Source organism: Chlamydotis macqueenii, chromosome 13 (assembly GCF_036417535.1).
Source record: "Chlamydotis macqueenii isolate bChlMac1 chromosome 13, bChlMac1.mat, whole genome shotgun sequence".
Classification (NCBI taxonomy): Eukaryota; Metazoa; Chordata; class Aves; order Otidiformes; family Otididae; genus Chlamydotis; species Chlamydotis macqueenii.
Genome location: NC_141568.1, coordinates 13,137,687 through 13,159,008, shown reverse-complemented (window position 1 = coordinate 13,159,008; position 21,322 = coordinate 13,137,687). Strand labels below are relative to the sequence as shown.

General features: G+C 42.1%; 2 protein-coding genes across 10 annotated transcripts in view; one reads left to right on the top strand and one right to left on the bottom strand.

Annotated features, from left to right (window-relative positions):
* Positions 1-6,835, bottom strand: part of C13H19orf12 (chromosome 13 C19orf12 homolog) — a 56,501-nt gene extending 49,666 nt beyond the window's left edge. For 5 of the 9 annotated variants that reach the window (XM_086757971.1, XM_086757974.1, XM_086757972.1 and 2 more), the window contains exons 1-2: positions 6,521-6,751; positions 5,317-5,399 (exon numbers count right to left, since the gene is read on the bottom strand). In XM_086757971.1, the coding sequence (XP_086614097.1) occupies positions 5,317-5,399; positions 6,521-6,593 (156 nt within the window). In that variant the 5' untranslated portion in view covers positions 6,594-6,751. The other 4 variants (XM_086757969.1, XM_086757975.1, XM_086757976.1 and 1 more) reach the window with 2 other exon arrangements.
* A 397-nt stretch (positions 6,836-7,232) lies between these two features.
* CCNE1 (cyclin E1) lies at positions 7,233-19,920 on the top strand. Its single transcript, XM_086757964.1, has 11 exons — positions 7,233-7,508; positions 7,622-7,712; positions 7,945-8,013; positions 14,398-14,540; positions 14,621-14,756; positions 15,570-15,716; positions 16,539-16,634; positions 17,004-17,138; positions 17,228-17,339; positions 17,423-17,580; positions 18,401-19,920. The coding sequence occupies exons 1-11, from the start codon at positions 7,495-7,497 to the stop codon at positions 18,521-18,523; spliced, it is 1,224 nt and encodes a 407-aa protein (XP_086614090.1). The 5' UTR covers positions 7,233-7,494; the 3' UTR covers positions 18,524-19,920.
* The last annotated feature ends 1,402 nt before the right edge of the window (positions 19,921-21,322 follow it).

The following is a 21,322-nucleotide window of genomic DNA, read 5'->3' as shown; positions in this document are numbered from 1 at the left end:
AACTTTTAGTCTGTTTCCCTGGAATGAGGTCAGGACTGTTCCAACAACCCTGAACTAACCAAATAGTCTTATACTTCAGGCACAACTACGGAATCCTTTGTAGTACCAACAGCAAGAGAAATCCCTTTGCCTTTTGCCCTCTGTACACATACATATATTAGGCCAGTCTAAGCAAGAATGCAAAGTCGGTCACCGCAGTATGTGGCAAAAGGATTCATGTAGAATGATAATATTTTAACGAAACAAAACAAACTCAAAAAATGCAATGAACCCTCAAAACCAGGTAACTCCTTGAGTTCACAAAACCTGGAAGTCCTTGGCTCAAGAATGCTCTACCCGGCAGACTTCACCAAAACCTGGATATCTGGGAAACTACAAGCTTATCGTAACAGCAAGGAGCTAGGATCTGCAAAACAGAAGCCTCTGGCTTTCAGGCAGTCAAGACTCAACCTCGATGAGACACACAGGAAGAAAGCTACCTGGGAATGAAGCTTGAGATGCTCAGCTCCTGAAGAATCAAGCTAGTACCCGAAAAAGCAGGAGAACAGACTGGCACAATTCCACAGAAATTCTGCAGTGAAACTGAGCTTTCCAAGAGTTGCTACTACTTTAACAGCTCAGGATTTGCATGAAGCAAATTATTCCATTAGATACATTAATGAATTAATTCCTTTAAAAGTTCATTAGAAACCCTAGCCATACTACTGCGCATAAAAAGTATCTGACTGAATTACAGTTCAAAATGCAGGCATATGGGAGGATTACAGTATTTCTCTCTTCTGCCTTAAACTTACTATATTCACTTTTCAGCAGCTGTCTCTTCCCATGGCCTCAAGGTCCACAGTTACAGTGACTATTTTTGGTATTACTTTAATAATGTGTTATTCTTTTGGTACCAACCGATAGACTATGTTCTTTCGCATATTATGTTTTGTTTAATTAAAAAAGAACAACATATGTTCTGCAATACAGAGAGCTGAATTACAGATACATTAACTCAAAGCTTTCTTTCATATTTTCTACAAAAATATAACACCACAGATTTCTGTGTTTACTGAACTGATATGTATATAAAACAGACTTCAGTACTATCAGACAGCTAATTAAAATGGTGGAAAGAAAACATTTATGCTAAATTAAAGTTTTTTGCAACTTAAGCTTATAGTTTAGAAGTCTATGGGAATAGCTACTGTATTACATCCTCCAAAGCAGAATTTATTTAGATAGTATGAGATAAAACTCTAGCAAACACCTTTTATGCTCCTTTTCCATCAATTATTAAAATGTGTTGCTTACATATAATAGCCTTATTATAAGTAATTATCAAACAATATATTTCCTTTTTACTTTGAATGACTTCTGAAATGCTATGTATGCACAAAGCACCTCTTGTATCACAGTTAGCTACTCAAAACCAGGTCATTTAAAAAGCTCTCTGATTATATAGAAAAATAGTTTCCTTAGCTTTATTCCACTTATAGGAATGACCTCTTAAAACACTTCAGCTGCAAGCAGGCATACCATAGCAGAAAAGCCTCAAAAACAGTCAAAATGCTATATGATATAACAATCACACAAGCTTCAACTCAGCATCCACCCAAGGAAACTTTTACCTAGGGCAAATTTAACCCCAGGGTTCCCCCTAACAGAAAGGCTTTACCTACAAACACATACATACTAAAACAAACCTTTGCAAGCTTAAAACAACTACTCTTTCCTACAGGAAGAAAGCAGGCTTTCACACCACATCCCTTATTACACAGGCTCAGCTGTACACTAAGACAATTACAGCCTTTCCCACCACCCTACTCATGTGCCCCTTATAAAGAAAATCAGGTGCCTTTGTAGAGCATTTATTAGCTGTGTCTAGGCACACCTTCCTGGCAGTTCCTTTAAAAACTCCACCTCCAGAGCAAGAGATTACTGTCTTAATAGAGGCAAATAGATATCTTATGCTCTCATGCATATATCATAGGAGGTAGCTGTGGGGAGGTTTGTTAGTCATTTTATTCTACTGTAATATAACTAAAACTTGAAATGTTAACTTCCATAATCCAAGTGGTAACTACCTACATTTTTCTATGCAGAAATATTAAGTGTGTTCTGTCTCAACTGTTAGTAAATTCTAAGTAATTTGATTTCTAACTAACATTGTGGTTTTAAGAGTAATAGGCTAGAAATTTTTTCTTTTTAAAAACCATCACTGTAAAACATGCATTAGCAACTCTCTTTCCAGGTACAGAGACAAAAGAAGGGTCGGGAGGATCAGAATGGCAACGAAGGCATCTCCAGAGACAGCACTGGTAAAAGAAGCAAACCTAAAACTTTGTGTAGTAAGAAGCACCATAATATTTGTAACTTAATGTACCTTTATAATTTGGGGTTTGTTTTTTTTAAATAGTCTTACTTGGGTATCTCTAACTGTCTTTTAACATCAGCTACTCAAGTAGCTACAGCTAGATAACAGCAACTAGTAGTAAACTGATCTACAGCAATGAAATGAGAGGGAACTTGTGCTGGATTTTCTGGCTACAAAGTGTCACCCAGGCTTAATGGAATGAATAAAAGTTAACTTGATTATATATTTTGCATTTTCCTTAAACAAAAGCAGATACAAACTAGAGGGATCATAATACCTCATGGCTTGCTGCTTATAAAATCTTGTCTAGGGAATTTCATTGTTTAGCAACACAGAAGTACAAAGCATACACACTTTGAGTGCAGATGGCTTCCTAACTGAGCACTCAGTTGTTTTCATTACTGTGCTCTAATATCACAAATCTTTCATATTTATTATGTTAGGCTGCTAATGTGCCAGACAAGTCACCTTTTTCTGCATATACTGAGATTTATGTCCAAATGCAACGCATATTGAGTGAGTAAGACAATATAATTTATTCTTAAATGTTAACACCAATTCAAGCAACTTGAGACAGTATGGAAACATCTAGTAGCAGCAAGATGGTTACATATCTTCTTAAAGGCTACTGTATGCAGTTCTTGGAAATACTGTCAGTAGAAACATCCATGGGAAAAAAAACCCTTTAAGTTTCTTGCTTTTCTTCCACAAAAAAGACAATTTGACAGTTCACGCAGAGTACTGAGGGGGATATCCAAATATATTCCCGTTACAGAAGCAGGACAGTTAGTTTGGAAGAGTGGTGATCTCTGCAAAAGCCAGGAAGCTCCTTAAGAATCTGTCATGTAAACTTCCCTTGCTCTTAGAGTACCAGGAAAAAATAAACATGAATTGCAGAAAGTGCTAGGCAATGATACTGATACTTATGGAAGCTCTCCTGATTCTCTCTGACCTTTATGACATTAATAAAGGATTTATTTGTCATACTGCTGTAACATTATTGTGTACAGACCTTTAAAATGAAGACTGGTGGGGAACATATACTGACATTCTTGTGACTTCTACAGGAAATGGGCTAAGCATAACTTTAAGCCCTGAATTTGTCCAAATGTGTAGAGAAATGACTGCATTCACGCCATCTATCTATCTGAGAAGTAGGTTTAAAAACACATTCAAGTTAAGAGACTGCAATGCAGTAGAAGAAAAAGTAAACCACTTAGACCTGGAATAGCAGGATTTATTACAGCTGCTGAAAAGACAATTAAGTATAAAACACAAATTAAAATTTTGTGTTAGTACTGATTTTAAAGCTTGCCTTAAAACTGTTCCATCTTTGTGCACATCAGCAGTGAAACTAACTGCTTCTGTATGTTCCCTCACCTTTAGGTACACTTGGTGTTTTCTCCCTGCTGCTAAATGTTTCAATGTGTAATTAGTATGGAAGTGAAATGGGTAAACAAGCACTGTAATGTGGGGCAATGGCTTTACAGATCACTTGTGTAACCGCTTCCTCTAACGCAGGAAGACAGACTAGTACTTGCCACTCCTCTGATGTAGATCACGTTATACCTCATGTTGATACTGTAACTGTGAAGACAAAATAAAGTCACAGTACAGAATACAGAGCTGTTGCACACCTGTTCTAACGGGCATGAAAAGAAAGAAAACATACTCATTCTGTACAACTTAAGAGATTATTCTAACTGGGTGGACATCTTGCACATGCTCCTCTGGTTCACAGGCACGGAAGCCCACCTATGTAAACATCATTTTTCCACAGTGCTGTCTATCCTTGCAACAATTCTGTTCTTGGGATTCTTTCCTAATTTAGCCTTACTAGTGCTCTGCCCCTAACCTACTTTGTGTGACTTGTCTTGCATTTTGACCTTGGTCTTCTATAACTTACACAGTTCTTATATTCAATTTTGTTTGGTCTGTAAAGTATCATTCCAATTTATGCCACCAAAAGGTTTCAACTGGCTTGTTCTTAAAGTTTTGCAGAAAACAGCAGTTCAGAGCAGTGACCACTTGTTCATTTAAGGCATTTTCAAACCTTGGACATTAGGACACCACCTTACCATGCCAGAAAATGTCCATAATACTGTAGGCAGGTCAAAGAAAAAGCACATCAACACCCGAATATAAGACGCAATGAAATGTTTAAAACGTATCTGACCTTTCTAAAGGACATAGACCCCGTTAAAATCTACTGACCTATGAAGATTACTACACCACTTTAGGGCCAACAGCAATTCAGCCAGCAGTACCTGCTGCTTCTTGCCTCTGGCTGAGACTGGCCTTTTGGGCCTCTTCTTCTAGATGTGCAAAGCAGGCACGCTTGCTGCCAGAGGGCTAGGATAGAAGGGTTAAAGAGAGCAGAAAAGGGCCTAAGCTTTTTTTCTTTTAATCCTTGAATAATCTATGCTCTTTTGGTACAAACACAAATGTGGGACAATTCTGCACCCTACAAGGAACTGAGGTACGCATGCAGTGCCTCAGCTGTGCACATGGCATTCCTCCATGACTTCATGAAACCAGTGTTGTACAGAGCTAAAAATACAGTGGCTTGTCAGACTGGATGATGAAGCATTCTACAGGCAGATACCTAAAATGCCAGCAACCATCCATGTTGCAGTCAACTTTCCTTTTTTTTTATTCCCTTCCTTAAATTGACTTGATTCTTAGAAATGGATGGTAATCCAACTTAAGCAATTTGAATTGAACAATTTGAATCTAAGCTTCTTCAATTGTTTTGGGTGCACATGATATTTATTTTAAGTTTTGTAATCTAGAAGGCCTAATTACTACACTGAAATAAAATATGTGGATTTAAATATCTTCCTAAACTGTGTGGCTTAAGATGCTTTTGATGAATCATAGACTCAATTTAAAATACTGGCTATGCAGAAGCAGCTTTGTGTAAATGCTGCCATAGGAAGAAGGAAACCAAAACTTACAACTCCAGCATCCTTGTAAGCTTCTGCCTCTTGACAAGCTTGATCAATGATCCGGGTTAATGGAAGAGAACTTCTTGGTGTCCCTGCAAGAATAATGTTGCTTACCCCAGGGCATGCACAAACCAAAATGGCTTTCAGGTAGGATAACTGTAGGCACTGGCACACTGAAATAGGGAGAAACAGGGTAAGCTTGCTGTAAGAGGCTGCTGTATCTCCTTGTGACATGCCTCGGTGGCATCTCTTTCCTTAGCTGAACTTGATAGATCTTCAGCTCCTAAAATTAATTCATAAACTTGAGGAATATCTGCTATAATCTCTTATTGCACCAGATCTGTTCTTAGCTTGTTATTCCTGTACTTACTATAGCTTATCCTGCATTAGTGATGCTCCACGCAATGCAACCTATGGCAAGACTGACCTCTTGGTCTGCAAAACACCTATGCTAAACACCAGTCAATTTAAAATTACTTAAAGCTATCTTACAATCAGCCTTGCAGATTAGAGTTTATCTGATCTTCAGTATGAGTGCTTCATAGCAGAAATGAACATGCATGGATTTTGTTGAAGTTCAACACGTTTCCCTTAAGCCCAGCTCCGAAGTTTTTTCTGATACTTGGGCTCCTAAAGCCAGGCACTGAGAGTCTGAAATGGGGACTGTGAAGAGCCCTCTGACAACTTTGTTAGATGGTCTGAATTCACAGCATGGGCAAACCTGGCCATAGCGCCTGGAGGTTGCTTCTGGGGAAATGTGGAGCATGGTGACGGCCGGGCACCAGCCTGACAAGGGGAAGGCCAGCTGCTGTAATCTGGGCTGCTTACCCTGAGCCCCGGGAAAGGTGGATGAGTAGGTCAGGGTGGAACAAACCCTGTGTGTTGACTGAGTTTCTTCTTGTCTCTCAGGACCAGCAAGAGCTCTAGCCAATATTGCCTCTTAAAACACAGCAACTCACCAACCCCAAACCCTTTTTTTCCCAGCCTAGCTCCCCACACGAAGTGTCTCCTGCCTCTTTCACCCCTAGCAAGGGGGGATGCCCAAACCCTGGCGCTTCCTGAGGGGCCCGCAGCGGCGGCTGAACGCAAAGGCTTCCCGGGGCGCGGGCTCTGCCTCGGGGGCCTAGGCCGGGCTAACGGGTGAGCCGACGAGGGGGCAACAGGGCCGGGTCCTGGGGGCCGGGCGGGCGCAGGGCCGCCGGCCGCCGCTTACCTGGCAGCGCTCCCACGTGCACCACCCCGACCACTGCCGCCTTCAGCCGCCCGAAGAGCCCGGGCGGCCGCATGTCCTGCGGGGAGGAAAGCACGGAGGGGATCAGGGGCGGGCAGGCCCCGGCCAGGCCATGGCGGCGGCCCGCCTCCCGCTGCGGACGGGCCGGGCCCGTTCCTGTTCCCGCTGGCGGGGCGGCGGGGCGGGGCGGGGCGGCCCGGCCCCCTCCCTTCAGCGCTGCCCTCACCTCAGCTCACCCCGCCGCCGCCGCCGCCGCCGTCAGCCCGCTGCTCTCCACCTGCGGCGGCCGCGCGCGCCCGCTGCCGCTTCCGCGTCGGTGCTTGCAGCCCCGCCCCCGGCCCCGCCCTCCCCCGCCGGCCCCGGCGCGGGGATCCCGCGCCCCGCGGCGCCCCGCGCCGCTCCCCTCGGGCCCGCCGGCGGCGCCCCGCCGCGCCCCCCGCAGACCCCGCCCCAGCCGGGCGCCGGCCCCCGGCGCTGTGCGCGGGGCCACGTGTGCGGGCGGGCGGGCGGGCGGGCGGAGAAGGCGGCCCCGCGCCGCGCGTTTAAATGTCCCGCTCGGCGCGGGCCGCGCTGTGCGCAGGGACGGGAGCGGCCGCGCCGTGAGGCAGGAGGTGCCCAGCGCAGCCCGCCCGCGCCGCGCTCCCGCCCTGCCCCAGCGCCCCGCCAACGCCGCCCGGGCACCCACCCAGCGCTCTCGGCCGGGAAGGTCCGGGGCGGCCGGCGCGGCGGTGAGTGAGCCGGTGTGTGGGCAGGGGGCGGCGGGCGCCCCTGCCGCCTCCCGGGGTGCCCGGCTGCGGGGCGGGGGGAGCCGGCGGGGCCGGCCCGGGGCTGCGGCCGCCCTTTCCGCGCCGTGCGCCCGCGCCTCCGCGGCCCTTTGTGGGGGCTGAGGCCCGGGCCTGCTCGGCCGCTCCCCGGCACCGCGCTCCGCTCGCCCCGACCCGGCCCAGCCGGGCACCATGCGCCGGGAGAGGTGAGTCCGCCGGCCCCGCGGGGCGCCGGGCCCTGTAGGCCGAGGTCTCCGCCGGGCACCCCTGAGGAGGCTGCCCGCGGCCGGGGCTCCCTCAGCTTCTCCTCTCTTGGCAGCGACTGCGTGGAGGAGAAGGCTCCCGCCAAGGTGGACGGGGGTGCGGAGTGCGCCATGCGAACCCGCAAGAGGAAAGCCGATGTGGGCACGGTGAGTGTGGGCCCGCGCCGGCCCGGCGGCCCCGCCTGGTGCCCGCAGGCCCGCGCCTGCCCCGCCGCCGGGCTTGGCCTCCGGGCCCTCGCCTCCTTTTGTTGAGTTGCTGGGGGGCCATGCGGTGGTCTGCCTTGGGGCTGTGGTCCTCAGGGACCAGGCGCATGTCACCATGGGCCGTGGTTGCTTGTCCCATGGTTGGTCTCCAGAAATTATATATTGCTTTTTGTAGTTCTTGCAGGATCCTGATGAAGAAATTGCCAAAACGGAGATGACCAGAAAAAAGCAGTATGAAAACCAGGTAACTGATTTGACTTCAGGTCATACTCCTGTAATCTTATTTAACCCTATTATTTTGCTGTACCTCATTATTACAAACATGGTCGAACAGATACACAGCTGCCACATGTACAGCAGTGAGCGAGGGGGACTATCAACCCTGGCTGATGAAGCACACAGAACACTTCAGTTAATACAAGTTGCTTTGGAGTCTTTTGCAAGAGATCAGGCCTGTGTTTGTCTAAAACATTATGTTAATACTTCAGTATATCCAACTCTCCTGAGATTGCAAGGGTGCACCTTACAAAAGCCTTATTATGCATTTAGGCCTACACAGAGGAACTCTGCATTGACCTCTCTAGAGAGTTGCAAGAGTACGGTGATGTGCTTATGTGCTGTACTTTGCAGGCCAAAGCATGAGACACTTAAGCAGATGAACAGAATCATCTCTTGAGGTGGTTCTCTCTACTTGTGTGTTGCCTGGGAGAGAGGAAAGATCCCGTTTTCCTTCCACTGTCAGCTCCATTCCCATTGGCAGGTGTCATTATCACACTGACAGAGAGTAATGGGGTTCCTGATTAGAACGTTAAAGTTTATACTAGATGCTAATGCAGTAGTAAAATAGGCTTCATTTTTTCCACAGGAAAAAGAAGTAAAGTCTGTAAAGTCTCTTACCTGTGGAAATCAGGCCTGTAGTGAAGGTTAGAGGGACCACTGCCAGTTTTCTCAGTAAGATATTTAGATTGATATGAGCTACAAAGTCAAAACTGACTTTGGTAGTGTACTCTAGCACCCTTAGTGGCCTTTCTATAATTTTTGAACCTGAGATGCTATTGGTATCTCTGTTGGATGCTATATTGGTATACAGTATTGAAATCATGATGCTTTCGTACATTGAGGTGCCCGCTCTAAATAAAACTGCGAGTAGCCTGTTTTCTGAAATAGGTTTATTCCCCTCCTATTTTTTTTGCACACACATGCTCACTCAGTCACTGTCGCTAGGCGTTTAGCCTGTTAAGGCACACGCAGAGTGATGCTTAAGCTGCAAAAGTCATGATCAGGGAGCACAGACCGTACCCATTTGGTGCGCAAGGCTATGCATAATGTGGCACATCAAACCAGAAGTGGCAGCTGGAAGTTCTAAGACTAAAGTGCTACCATAACAGATGGGCATCATTGTTTGGAATGGCCTCTGCTTGTTGCAACTGTGTATACTAGTTATCAGTCAACATATTAAGCAGGGCTCAAATGGTGAGCATTTAATGAGGGGATCTCTCCTTCCCTTCTGTCTTTCTTTTGTGCAGTATATTAAACTAATTTCTCACTTATGACAAGGAAGAGCTGCCTGTCCTTCACCACAGCTCTCTCCTTCACCAAAAGATTCATTCTGTTTCAGCTGAGCAAGGGCTTCTTGTGCATGTTTATTGCATAATAATAAGGTATTGTTAAAAAACCCTCAACAGGGACCCAATTTTACCTTCTTCCAGAAAGACAGGGGAAAGCAACTTGAAATATATTTTGCATACATTGACCTTCAACTTAGAAAGTAGATAAATGCTTCCAGTTTTGTGTTCTGGTTTGTGTTCCTGGCCTGGTAGTCATTCAGTGTTAACTTCAGGCATGATAGGTAAATTAAAACTTAAATAATTTAGGTAGTAGGCATCCAAAATATTTACTTGGGCATTTTTCAAGTTAAGTTTAGGATACTGGTAGGTTTGACACTTTGATTTTGTAAACCATAAATAAAATGGGTACCTGTGTGTCTGTGCTTACACAGAGAAGGTTTTTTGTTGTGACAAAGTAGCCAGATTGTTACAGATCTGTTTAAAAAAAGCTAACATTTGGCTGCACAGCAGCAGCTCTTCAGTCTATGGTGTGACACAAGCTATTCTCTGATATAAATTGCCATGGGCCACTAATGAGAATATGTTTATGGTTCCAGCAGCAGTATAGCAGGCTTGTATGATAGCCAGTGAGATAGTTATTCTGTTGAGGCACAGCAATTCTAAAATGCAAGTAGCTATAAATCCAGTGCAGCCTATACCACATGACTTCTACATTAAATAAATTGTTTACTGACACTAGCTTATACACAAGGCAAAATATCATAGTCACATCGCACTTTACGGCATCTTCATAGTCAATTCATTAGTTTGCTTCTGTTGAACATAAGGCCTGAGTTCTTAATTAGGATGCCATTACCGTTTATGTGGTGAAAGGGTGGCTATGTCATCAGGTTAGTGACAGCAGAATACTGCATAAATTCTGTGTTTGATTTTAGAGAACTGGCACTGCTGTAATTCTGCTAGCAATTCTCATGTTAAGTCTGGCTACTTTCTGTGGGCACATACACTTCCAAGGCTCTGTGTAAAACAAAATTTATCTGACTAGATTGGCGTCATCTGTGCAATTGTAATAGAAATTACATGGCCATCTCCATCTACAATGGCGAACTGAATCTAGAAGTTAGTTTCTTTAGATGAAACTAACTAATGTTTTCAGGTGAAAAGGAGATGGAGTAAACTCTCAGGAAATAGTTTTGAACAATTTCTCACTAGACATCTTTCCAGAATCTGGTCTTACTGTTGTCAAAGTGTTCCACCTAACTGGTTTGAAAATATCCTCCAAAAAGTTTCTTTAACAAGTCTAGGTTATATTTGGAAGACCCAAATTAAAAAAAAAAACAAAACCAAAAACAAAATAAAAAAAAACAAAACAAACAAAAAAAAAACCAAAAGAAAACACCCCAAATCAGCTTACAAGTCTTCAGATAAAGAGCATAAACTATATCCAGGTTGAGAGCTTGACTTGGCGCTAATCTAGGGCAGGACAATATTCAGACTCTAGAAAATTAGAGGTAGTAGAAGCTCCTAGGCCATTTGGAAAAAACAGGAACAAGTTAATAATGTGAGTTGTTCTTCTCTTCCCTATTTATGAATTCTGGAATCCCTTTCTGATGGCAAAGAAAAACCCTGTACTTCAAACTAACACATCCTGTGAATGAAAAATGGATAGAATTATAGATCCTACTATTTCTGATGGGCAAACTAAGGCTGTAGTCTGGTAGTTGCTATCGATGTCTCTCTGTTATGAGGTGCTGCTTTTTAGAGTGAAACAACCAGGCCTGCCCCCGACCTGTTCCTCTGCCTTTGATTTCCATGCTGAAAATCTTCTGACCTTGCTGTTTGAATGCAGTTCTTCCTCTGCTTTTCTGCTGCCCTCCTTGCCCTGGATCTATGGAAGCTTGTCCTGGTGGCTCCCAGCTCACGTTGAGATCCATGAGTGTCTCAGCAGCTTGTGTGGTGCTGCTTACAGGGGAGTAAGGGGGGTGGTCTGCTGTGAGTGGCCTGTAACCAATAACCCAGATGGTCGCTGCCTGCTCCATTTTGTCTGGCCTGTATGCATGAAGCGTGTCCAAAAGATCAGCTTAAATGAATGTTTGACATATCAGTCAATGATGATGTGCTGCAGAAAATTCAGGCATGGGAACATTTCAGCTTTAAAAAAAAACCACAAACAAACCCTCTGAACTCCTCGGTTTTCTTTGTTTGGAGATGTATGGGTGTGACGTCTCTGATGGACTACTTTGGTCACCTATCTTCAGCCCTTCTTGGTGTTCCTTCTCCTAACAAGCCTTCTCATGTCTTAGAATCATTTGGGTTGGAGGGACCTTTAAAGGCCATCTAGTCCAACCCCCCTGCAAGGACCAGGGACATCTTCAACTAGGTCAGGTAGCTTAGAGCCTCGTCCAACCTGAACTTCAGATCAGTTTCTCCATCTGTCTCTAGTTCTCAGGTCTGAGATGCAGATCTGTATCTCTGATAATTGTTCCTGCTCCTGTATCTGGAATATTACTGTGGGTGTCACCAGACTTTCTTGCTGGGCTCCATGCAGGTCTGAAGAGGTAATTTTCCCCACTGATTTTTTGGCTTGCATCCTCCTTCAGCTCCTATTTGCCTCAGAAGTAATACCAGGACTCCAGGATTTCCTCCATTAGGCTGCACTGATTCTCTGTAACATGTCCCTTTTTGGAAGCTCCCTGCTTTCAGGCTGGCTCTGTGCAAGCCCAGAGGAAGCTCTTAATGGTTTCTTCACACTGTCCCCACCTTAAACTGTTTCTTTTTTTTTTAGTGGTGGCTCCTATTTCCTTAGAGTTAGTGTGATGTAATGCAGTTTCTTAATATTGTTTCATAGTATTGGTTGAATGTCTTGCTAAATCTGCTTTAAAGACTCAAGTCTGATCAATATACTCATTCCCTCAACAAAAATCCATGCCAGAGCTATGGTGTTCCCTCACCTATGCTAATTCAGACTCCTTTCTCCCTTCCCAATAACTTAATTCTTTTGAGGGCCCCGCGCATTTGTTTCCTCTTGTCTATAGCTAAGCTATATGCTTTTTCTGTTGCTTACATCTTTTTCCCACTTGTCTTGATGAGTGACATTATCTAGTCAAAGCTTTTATTTTCGCTTCTCAAAACACCCCAAGAGGTTTTTGACCCTTGATTTATATTTTCTTGTAGAAGACTGGGGGTGGTGAAATTTCTTAAGTCAATTGTTGTTGCTGCCATGTACTATGCGAGGTGTCTAATTTGGTTGAGAGCTCTGTGGAGCAGATCCCTTGTGCTTCAGAAGCTGCCGGTGTATTTGGCACCTTTAAAGAGATATTATATAATCTTTTACTTTTCTGTTGGTTTGCCGATTAACTGATAAGACAGTATTTCTCCGTAGACTGTTGGCAGCTGGGCTTGCCATGCAGTTTGGAGGACAAATTGTGACTAAAGTGTGTTTTTGACAGAGGACAAAAGTTAACTTAAAGCAATGCTGATGTGACAGTTTGATTCAAACTTTCAGTTTGTAAAGAATCTGTTATTTTTGAGATAAAGATACTATACCCTCTTTCTGCCTTCCTCCACGCAAATTAAATCATGGCATGTATGGGTATGGCATGTATGTAGCTACACTACATTTGCATGTAGAACTTCAAGAAGAAAAACTCTGCATCTGTGTGTCAGTAACTCAAAGTGCAAAGCAGTCATAGCTGTGAGAGAACTGTGAAATGTGGTTTTTGTTTCATCAAGTCAGTGGTTTCTGTTTCTGAAGCTGGTGCAAAGAGGTAGCCATTTTGCTGGAAAGTGATGTCATTTGTGGCAAGGGCAGGGCAAAAATCAGGTGTGGAAGCTTCTTTGTGAGAGGCAAAATTTCATATAGAGCATTCTACTTGTTACCACCTAATGATTCTTCTGTTTTGTTTTGGTTTATTTTTTTTTATGTTAAAGCACATTAGGAGTCTTTTTAGGAAGTTCTCTCCCTTTAGTGGTGCAGAACAGATCAGTTTGCAGTAAGATGGCTGATTTCACTGTTAGGCAGAAATGCCAAATTTTTATTTGCTTAGGCATGATGACATGGGGCTGCCTTTGTATTCTACCACAAAATAAAAAAGCAGTGTTTTCCGGGGGAACTATGTGAAGCATACACCAAGATCTTGTTTAACAGAATTAGGCAGGATGAAAGTAAGCCTAAATTTAAGTTCTGGTCCAAATAAAAATAAAAGGATATGACGAGTGAAGTGTTGGATGTCTGATGATTGTGGATCTTGGCAAAATTGTGTATGTGAAATGGTCAACTTGATACTTTAGTGGCAATTGCTTAACATGTATTTGCTTTATTCTGAAAACAGTTGCATCATAAGTGCTTTGTTTTTTCATCTTAGCGCTGCTAGATGAATAAGTAAGAAAAATTCTATAAACTATGTTCATTGTCAAGGTTGCTTTGCATGGGACCATGACTTCAGGCTTTCCATCTACATATTCCTTACTAGAAATCCTGACCTTGTATTTGATTTTTAAAGTTCCATCTGCTTATTCTTTACATGAAGGCGAGCATGTTCTCGGTAAAAACAAAATGCAACATGACTTGGGTATTCTTCCATAAACAGCTGTGGTCGTTCAAAAGGAGCACAGGGTAAATGTATTTCAGCTTTAGTTGCAAGCTTTTTCTACTGTGCAAATAACTAATACCCCTCTAGTCAGCACTGGTGAGTCCACACCACAGGAGATACCCTCTGAACATGAGGAAACACTTTTTTTTTTTGTGTGTGTGTGAGGGTGACCAAGCACTGGCACATGTTGCCCAGTGAGGCTGTGGAGCCTCCATCCTTAGAGATACTCAAAAACCATCCAGACATGGTCCTGGGTCACTGGCTCTAGGTGGCCTTGCTTGAGCAGGGGGGTTGGACAAAATGATTTGCAGAGATCCCTTCCCATCTCAACAATTCTGTGATTCTGTGCAGTTTAAAGAGGTTGTCATAGTTTTTATCATAGTTTCTTGCCAATGTGTTGTCTTCTATTTACAACTAAAATTATTATTTTAAAAGGCACAGTGTAAAATCCTATATTTCATTTAATAGCCATCCTGGAATAATGTTCACAAAAATGCCCATATGCTGATTCCTACTCCGGATAAAGATGACGATCCAGTTGGTGTTGATTACTCTCACTTTATACACCTGAGTGTTGTTCCAACTAGAGCTTCCCCATTACCAGTTTTAGGGTAAGTGTGCCATTTTGCTGCTGCTTGTCTGCCTTCCTTTTGTCTTATTATTTGAGACTAAACATATCTATCTGTCTTAGCTGGGCAAACAGAGATGATGTATGGAAAAACATGATAAACAAAGAAGAGACCTATGTGAGGGATAAACTTTATATGCAAAGACACCCTCTTCTGCAACCTAAAATGAGAACAATCCTTCTAGACTGGCTGATGGAGGTAAGCTTTTCCATGCTTGTATTTCAAGCATGCTTTTGTTGAAGTGTACTAGTAACTGTCATGGGTACATGTCCTGAGCTTTGCGTAACCCATTTAGTGCTAGACACTTGTCTTCGTCTTAAAGTTTGTAAATGAATGGCACCAAACTTAAAAAAAAAAAAAAATAGAATTTAGTTGATGGTGTACAAACTGACAAAATAATCTGTTATTCATTTAGATTGATAGTCAATAATAAATCAATTTGTCCCTAAAGCTCCATGATGTAAGCTTTTTAAGGTCACACTGCAGATAAAAGCTGAATAAATGGTTGTGAAAGTCACTGTAAGAAGGAAGGTGTGGTGGCTTAGAGATCAGATGCATCTCGCAGCCCCTCTGTTGTTGGCATACAGAATGTACTACAACTCTTCTATCTGTATGTGAGTCTTTCTTGCTGCTTGGATGACTCGGTGGCATTGTCTCTGCTCTTAATTCTGAAGCATTTGTGAGAATTTTATCTCTTGAGGTGTTGGAATGATGCACCTTAGCAAAAATGAGGAACTGATGTTCTGACATTGTTAAAACATGTGCTTGCATTTCCTAAAAGGGTTTTCACTCTGATCTCTTTTGTGGGGGGAATTACTGTAGTGGCAGTCATCCTGTGTCAAAGGAAACTGTTTAACTTATGCTCTTAGTTAACATATTACTTCACAATAGCAGTGAAGCAGAAAGCCAATATGAATTTTATGTCTAGCTCTTTTTTGAATACATCTGTAGCATCTGGTTTTGACTCTATAACACTCTTCTTGACCCTTGTAATCTCTCATGTCTCTCTAGGTTTGTGAAGTCTACAAGCTTCATAGAGAAACTTTTTATTTAGCACAAGATTTCTTTGATCGGTTTATGGCAACACAACAGAATGTTGTAAAAACACTATTGCAGCTTATTGGTATCTCTTCTTTATTCATAGCAGCAAAGCTTGAGGTAAGTATCTCCAGCTTTACTTTAACATAAAAATATGAATGGACAGCACACTTATTGTACCCTAGACATATTTTAGCAGGCTTTATAGGGTTTGTTGCTGTGACTTTCTAGCTGAGAGACAGGAAAAAAAGATCCTTTTTTTTTCTTGTCAAAATTCCTTCTTTTTTTCCTTTAGAAGTGGCTAAAATTAAGACTAGCTAGCATCACAGTGTATTTCTTTAATCTTAGAAGGATAGTCTTTTCAGTGTTAGAATAATTCTAAAATTTTAATTGCAGTTGCTAAATGAGGTTTTGGCTGGCTGCTGTAAACAGAGACTACTTGTTGCAATTCTAGTGTTAGTGGAGTGCCTACTGGATGATAGTCTGAGCTATTTATTTACTGGAACAAATTGAACTATTAAAATACATAGTGCTTTTTAAGTTCTTACTGTTTGTCTTTCAAGAGGGCTATTATTCTTCAATCTGTTCTCCTCAAGCAAGGGATAAAAGGCCTTTTCTTTAGGATGTGTTAAAAAAATCTTGATGTCAGTTATGATTCTGCCTCAGTGGTACTGTAGTCAAACATAATGCATGTTGTACTGATCCGTGAAAAGTGAGAGGTGAAGACTACGGGCAGGAAGGTTGAACAAGAAATCTGTGTATATTAAAGGCAGAGGAGAACACTGTGACTTAGGATGGAGGGGTTGGTTCTTTTTCTTTTTCCCCTCCTTCTTGAAATGCTGAAGTAGTGATGAGTTGTTCTCTTTTTTTTCTTTTTCTTAAGCACATGGGACTAGTTACAACCTATTCCATAAATTACATACTTGATCTCCTATCTTCTAGGAAATTTATCCACCAAAGTTGCATCAGTTTGCCTATGTTACAGATGGAGCTTGTACAGAAGATGAAATCCTCAGTATGGAGTTGATCATTATGAAGGTAATATTTCAAGTGGAACTATTTCTACTTTAGTTTTTAAAAATGTATAGCATAATCAGCCTAAAAGCAGAGCGCCTCAGTTAATCCTGTGTGCTGCTAAGAGGCACAATTTCTCTTTCTAATTAGAAAATAGTGTTCTCTAGGTAACAAGTGATTTAAAGCATCCACTGGTATGTGTGTATTAAGGAAATGAATAGTTCCCCCACCCTATCAGCAGGAAGAGGTACAGGAGAGGATTAGATTTGCTTACTTCAAAGATGTCTTGACCAACTAGAACTACAGCTTCTGATCTGGAGTAAATAAAGTTGCATGGTTTAAGTTAGGAACTCTTTATTAATACTGAAGTCTTGTGTGTGTCTACTTTTTCAGGCTCTTAACTGGAACTTAAATCCACTGACAGTAGTATCATGGCTAAACATTTACATGCAAGTTGCTTATTTAAATGAGCTTTATGAAGTGTTGTTGCCACAATATCCACAGCAAATATTTGTACAAATAGCAGAGGTAAGGCTGATTTCTTCCTTCAAATGCTGTTTCACCTGGGGGAAGAACTATTCTTGTGATAGACTTATTTAATATATGTTGTCTTGTAGCTCTTGGATCTCTGTGTGCTGGATATTGGCTGCTTGGAATATACATATGGAGTACTTGCAGCTTCTGCTTTGTATCACTTCTCCTCATCTGAGTTGATGCAGAAAGTTTCAGGTATTGGCATTTATAAACGGAGTCTAATGTGTTTACAAACGTTAAGTCTTCATTCAGGCAGGTAAGCGTGTCTTGTCTTCCAGGTTATGAATGGTGTGAGATAGAGGAATGTGTGAAATGGATGGTTCCATTTGCGATGGCGATAAGGGAAGTAGGAAGCTCCAAACTCAAACACTTTAGAGGTATAGCTCCTGAAGACTTGCACAATATACAGACGCACATAAATAGCTTGGATTTGCTGGTATGTATATGCATAACAAAGACAAAATCTCTCTGTAAGATCTCCTAAGTCTTGTTTCTTCTTTGGTTGGAACACACAGTAAACTTAAGTGAAGCAGTATCAGATTGAGACTGAGTGTATTCTGATGATAAAGGGCATAAGGTTGTAGTCCAGTTCCAGCATTCCTAGGACAGAGGCTTGTATTGGGACTGACTTGTTCAGTATTTAGTTTAAAAAGGTGATTGTGACTTAAGCCTCTAGTCTCAAACAGCAAGTAATTAGCCTAGAAATCGGAAGCATATCTCCACCCTTTGGGATGTTCCAAACACTGTATAGTAGACCTTTCTCTGTAGGAAATACAGAGAATACAACCTTGTCTGATGAAAAAGAGAAAGTAAAGACTGATCACTTGGGACTATTGTTGGGACTATTATGTGACTGACTGACAAGAAGCTGAGCAAGAGTGGTTTCTAGCATGAGAAACTTGGAGAGGATCAAAATCCCGTCCAACAAATTGTAGTTAATCTAAGCTATTAGGGTTTTTTCTATTTAGGTTATTGTAATAGAAGCTAAAGCTCTTCCTGTTCAGTTGCTTCTGAATTTTGCTTTCTTGAAGATACAAGTACCATAATGCTGGTCATCAGATTCCAAAAGTTACTGATCTCTTGGGGTTTGTATTTGCTATCTGTTGTGTACTGCATGATGCATTCAGAGATGCAAGGTGCAGAGATGCATTCCCAGATGAGCAATCTATCAAATTATGAAGCACTAAGTTGTCTTGATCTAGTGTGTAGATATACCAAAATAAAGACTTTTTTTTTTTCTCCTCCTGTGTTTTCAGGACAAAGCTCAAGCAAAACAAGCCATATTGGCTGAGCAAAATAGGACTTCACCTTTCCCCACTGGTGTCCTTACACCACCACAAAGTAGTAAGAAACAGTCTTCTGGACTGAAGCAAGTATGACTTGAGAAACTGTTGACAATTTTGCTGAAGTGCCTGTTCTGCTGGTTCTGACTCCTGCTCCATTACGGAAATGCTGCCAGTGAAGAAGTTCATAAGCTTTTATGGAATCTGAAAAGGAAACATTACTTTTTTTCTTGACAGAAGAATTTTTCTATTTGAAATATTTTTATTGAACATTAAAATATTTTAAAGAAATGGATCAAGTACACCAGCCACTTAAAAGAACACCGAAGAGTGCTCCAAATGCTGCTACGGAGGGTGATGCTTGATGTGACCAACTGTTCAGAAAAAGGGCTTGAAGTTTTAGTTACTGTGCCTGTTTGTCCTTTGGATGATCTGCAGTCATACTGTCCCCTGTTGACAAATGGGCAAAAAGTGCTGTGGAAGACAACATTTCAAAGCCTCTTTTTCAAATGGTTGGCTTACAACTTGATGCCTTTAAAAGAAACTCTTTATTGTAAATGCTGCTATGTCTCTGTGTATCCATTTTTAATAAAAATGCTGTCTAAGACAGCTGGTTTTATATATATTCCTATTTTTCTTTTAACTATGGTGAGCTAAGATTTTTTCAGACTGTGACCACTAGTAGTGTGGGAGTTGAGGATGAATAATGTAGTAACTATCTATTTATTTACCACTACTGGCTTATCAATTAAAGCTTCCTTTTTAGATAGTAAGATAAAATTGTCATGTTGGGCTACTTGGATTTCCCTTAGCCAGATGCAGGTGGCTAGGGAGGGGATAATAAACATGACAAGTATTTGGGGAATCCTTCCACACCACACTTTCTAATGATCAGTCTATTGGGAAATTCTTGAATCAGCTTGTCTGGATTGTTATGCTTAATAGCAAGAAGTGATCAGTAGGAAAAGCCTACCTTTCCTTAAAACATAATCATTTAAATGTTGGGATTTTTGTGTTGGCTTTGACTAGTTGTGTTCTGTGCAAAATTGAATTCTGGAATGGTATGTGCCTTTTTACAGGAAGAGTTGTCCTTGAGCTTTGCAAGGTCTGAGAATCTGAAAAGTCATAATACATTTTCTGGAAAGTCATGGTTCTGGAGAAAAGGGGAATAGAGAAATAAATGTAAAAAATGGTTGCTTTTTCTCGTGATGTTCACTTTCAAGGACTGTTCAACAACCCTGAAAATGTTTGTGAGACTACCAGGATTCATCTTGTCTTCCTGTAGAGAATTTAAATGCTACAACACTTAGATTTCAGGAAGTTCCTAGTCTGCTGTTTGTTAATTTTTCTCAACATTAGTTCCCAGCAAGGCTGCTTTTATTATTTTGTTTAAGTTATTCTCCCTTTTGCTCTTCCCTGACCCAGTATTCTGATTAATGTTAAAGCTTTTAATGTAATAAAAATGCCTACAGTAACTAAAGGTAAGCAAATTATTTGGTGCTGCTGGCTTTTCTTTTTTTTCATGGCAATGAATGGTAATAGGTTCTGTGCTAACAAAACAATTGTAGATGTTAGCTGAGTAAGTTTGCTGGTGCCAGTTCAGAGAGGTTTTAATTCCTCAGAGAACTACAGACAAAAGGATGTCGTATGTGTCTGTCTGTCTTATTGGAAAGGTCTGTAACACTGGAGGAATTGTCAGACACTTTTTGATACTTTGAACTTAAATTTAGAACACAAAATGAGGGGGTGGGAAACAATAACACTCCTGAAAGGCAGTCTCTAGGCTTAATTCCTAAATAACCAGCCAAGCTTCAGTTACTACTTTTGCTGTTACTTTTCAGTGCTTTGTATGTTCTTCATCTGTTCCTTTAAAAAAAAAAAAAAATTTAAAAAACCCCAAATTGTAACTAGCCTCTTACAAATGGGGATTACATTTTATTCATGACTTCTAACTCTTCAGGAAAATATTCAGTAATAACATTACAGTTATGATGAATTCTAACTTTCAGTCTAAGCTAAATATAACTTTATGGTTAATCTCTGTTCAAGAGTGGATGCAGGTGTTCCATGTGTTCTCCGGACTGTGTGGGAAACCTGTATCTGAGAGAGAAATGTCTGTGAATTAAACTGTTCAGATAACAGGCCTCTTCCTGAATTGGATCTCTTCAGATGGTAATTTTATAACTCCTCCCACTCTCCTGGAAGGTCAACCTGCTTTATTCCGATGGGAAGCAGTTTGTCCGAGGCATGGAGATGACAGCTTTGCAGCCTCCCAGGTAGGAACGCAATAGCGCTGGAGGTGTGGTACTTCTGAGGAGGGGTGACTTACCTTAAGAGCTGTTTTCTTACTTTCTCATCTTTACCTCATGCTTTAAGAATCTTTGTTTCTGGTTGTCTTGCAACACATGTGGATGCTTACGTCTGTCCGAGTGTGCTGTCTTTCTAGAGTAGCTTGAAAAATGATGCGCTGGTTGCCACAGGCTGAAAACTATTTTAGGGAGGAACCGTGCAGCCAATTTTAAGGAAGATAGCTGTCCCTGTTGGGGGGACACATGCAACCAACCAAACAAGAGGGAGTTCCCTCTGTATTTCTTTGAGGATCCTGTTCTCCTAAATTCTCCCTGGTCCCAGACCAATCTGGAGGTAAATTCATGGCAGGCGTGGAGAAGCAAGTGGGCAGTTCTGCCTGGCTAGGTAAGAGAAAAAGGTTTAGTGTGTTTACAAGTGGGCTGAAGTTTGTGCAACAAAGATGAGCTAATGTAAAATAATGTTTTCCCTCAAGCTGTCTGAGTCTACGCATGTTACCCTGAGAAGTGACAGCCCTGGGGCCATGTGTGAGGCTGTTTTTCTGGTGCAGGAGTGCAGGGGGCTCGGTGGCACTGGGGAACCCCAAGA

Bases quoted from the DNA above. Each gene is read 5' to 3' on its own strand.
- CCNE1 (XM_086757964.1), top strand. The intron at 17,139-17,227 runs GTAAGGCTGATT...GTTGTCTTGTAG, and splicing joins TATTTGTACAAATAGCAGAG to CTCTTGGATCTCTGTGTGCT. The intron at 17,340-17,422 runs GTATTGGCATTT...CTTGTCTTCCAG, and splicing joins GTTGATGCAGAAAGTTTCAG to GTTATGAATGGTGTGAGATA.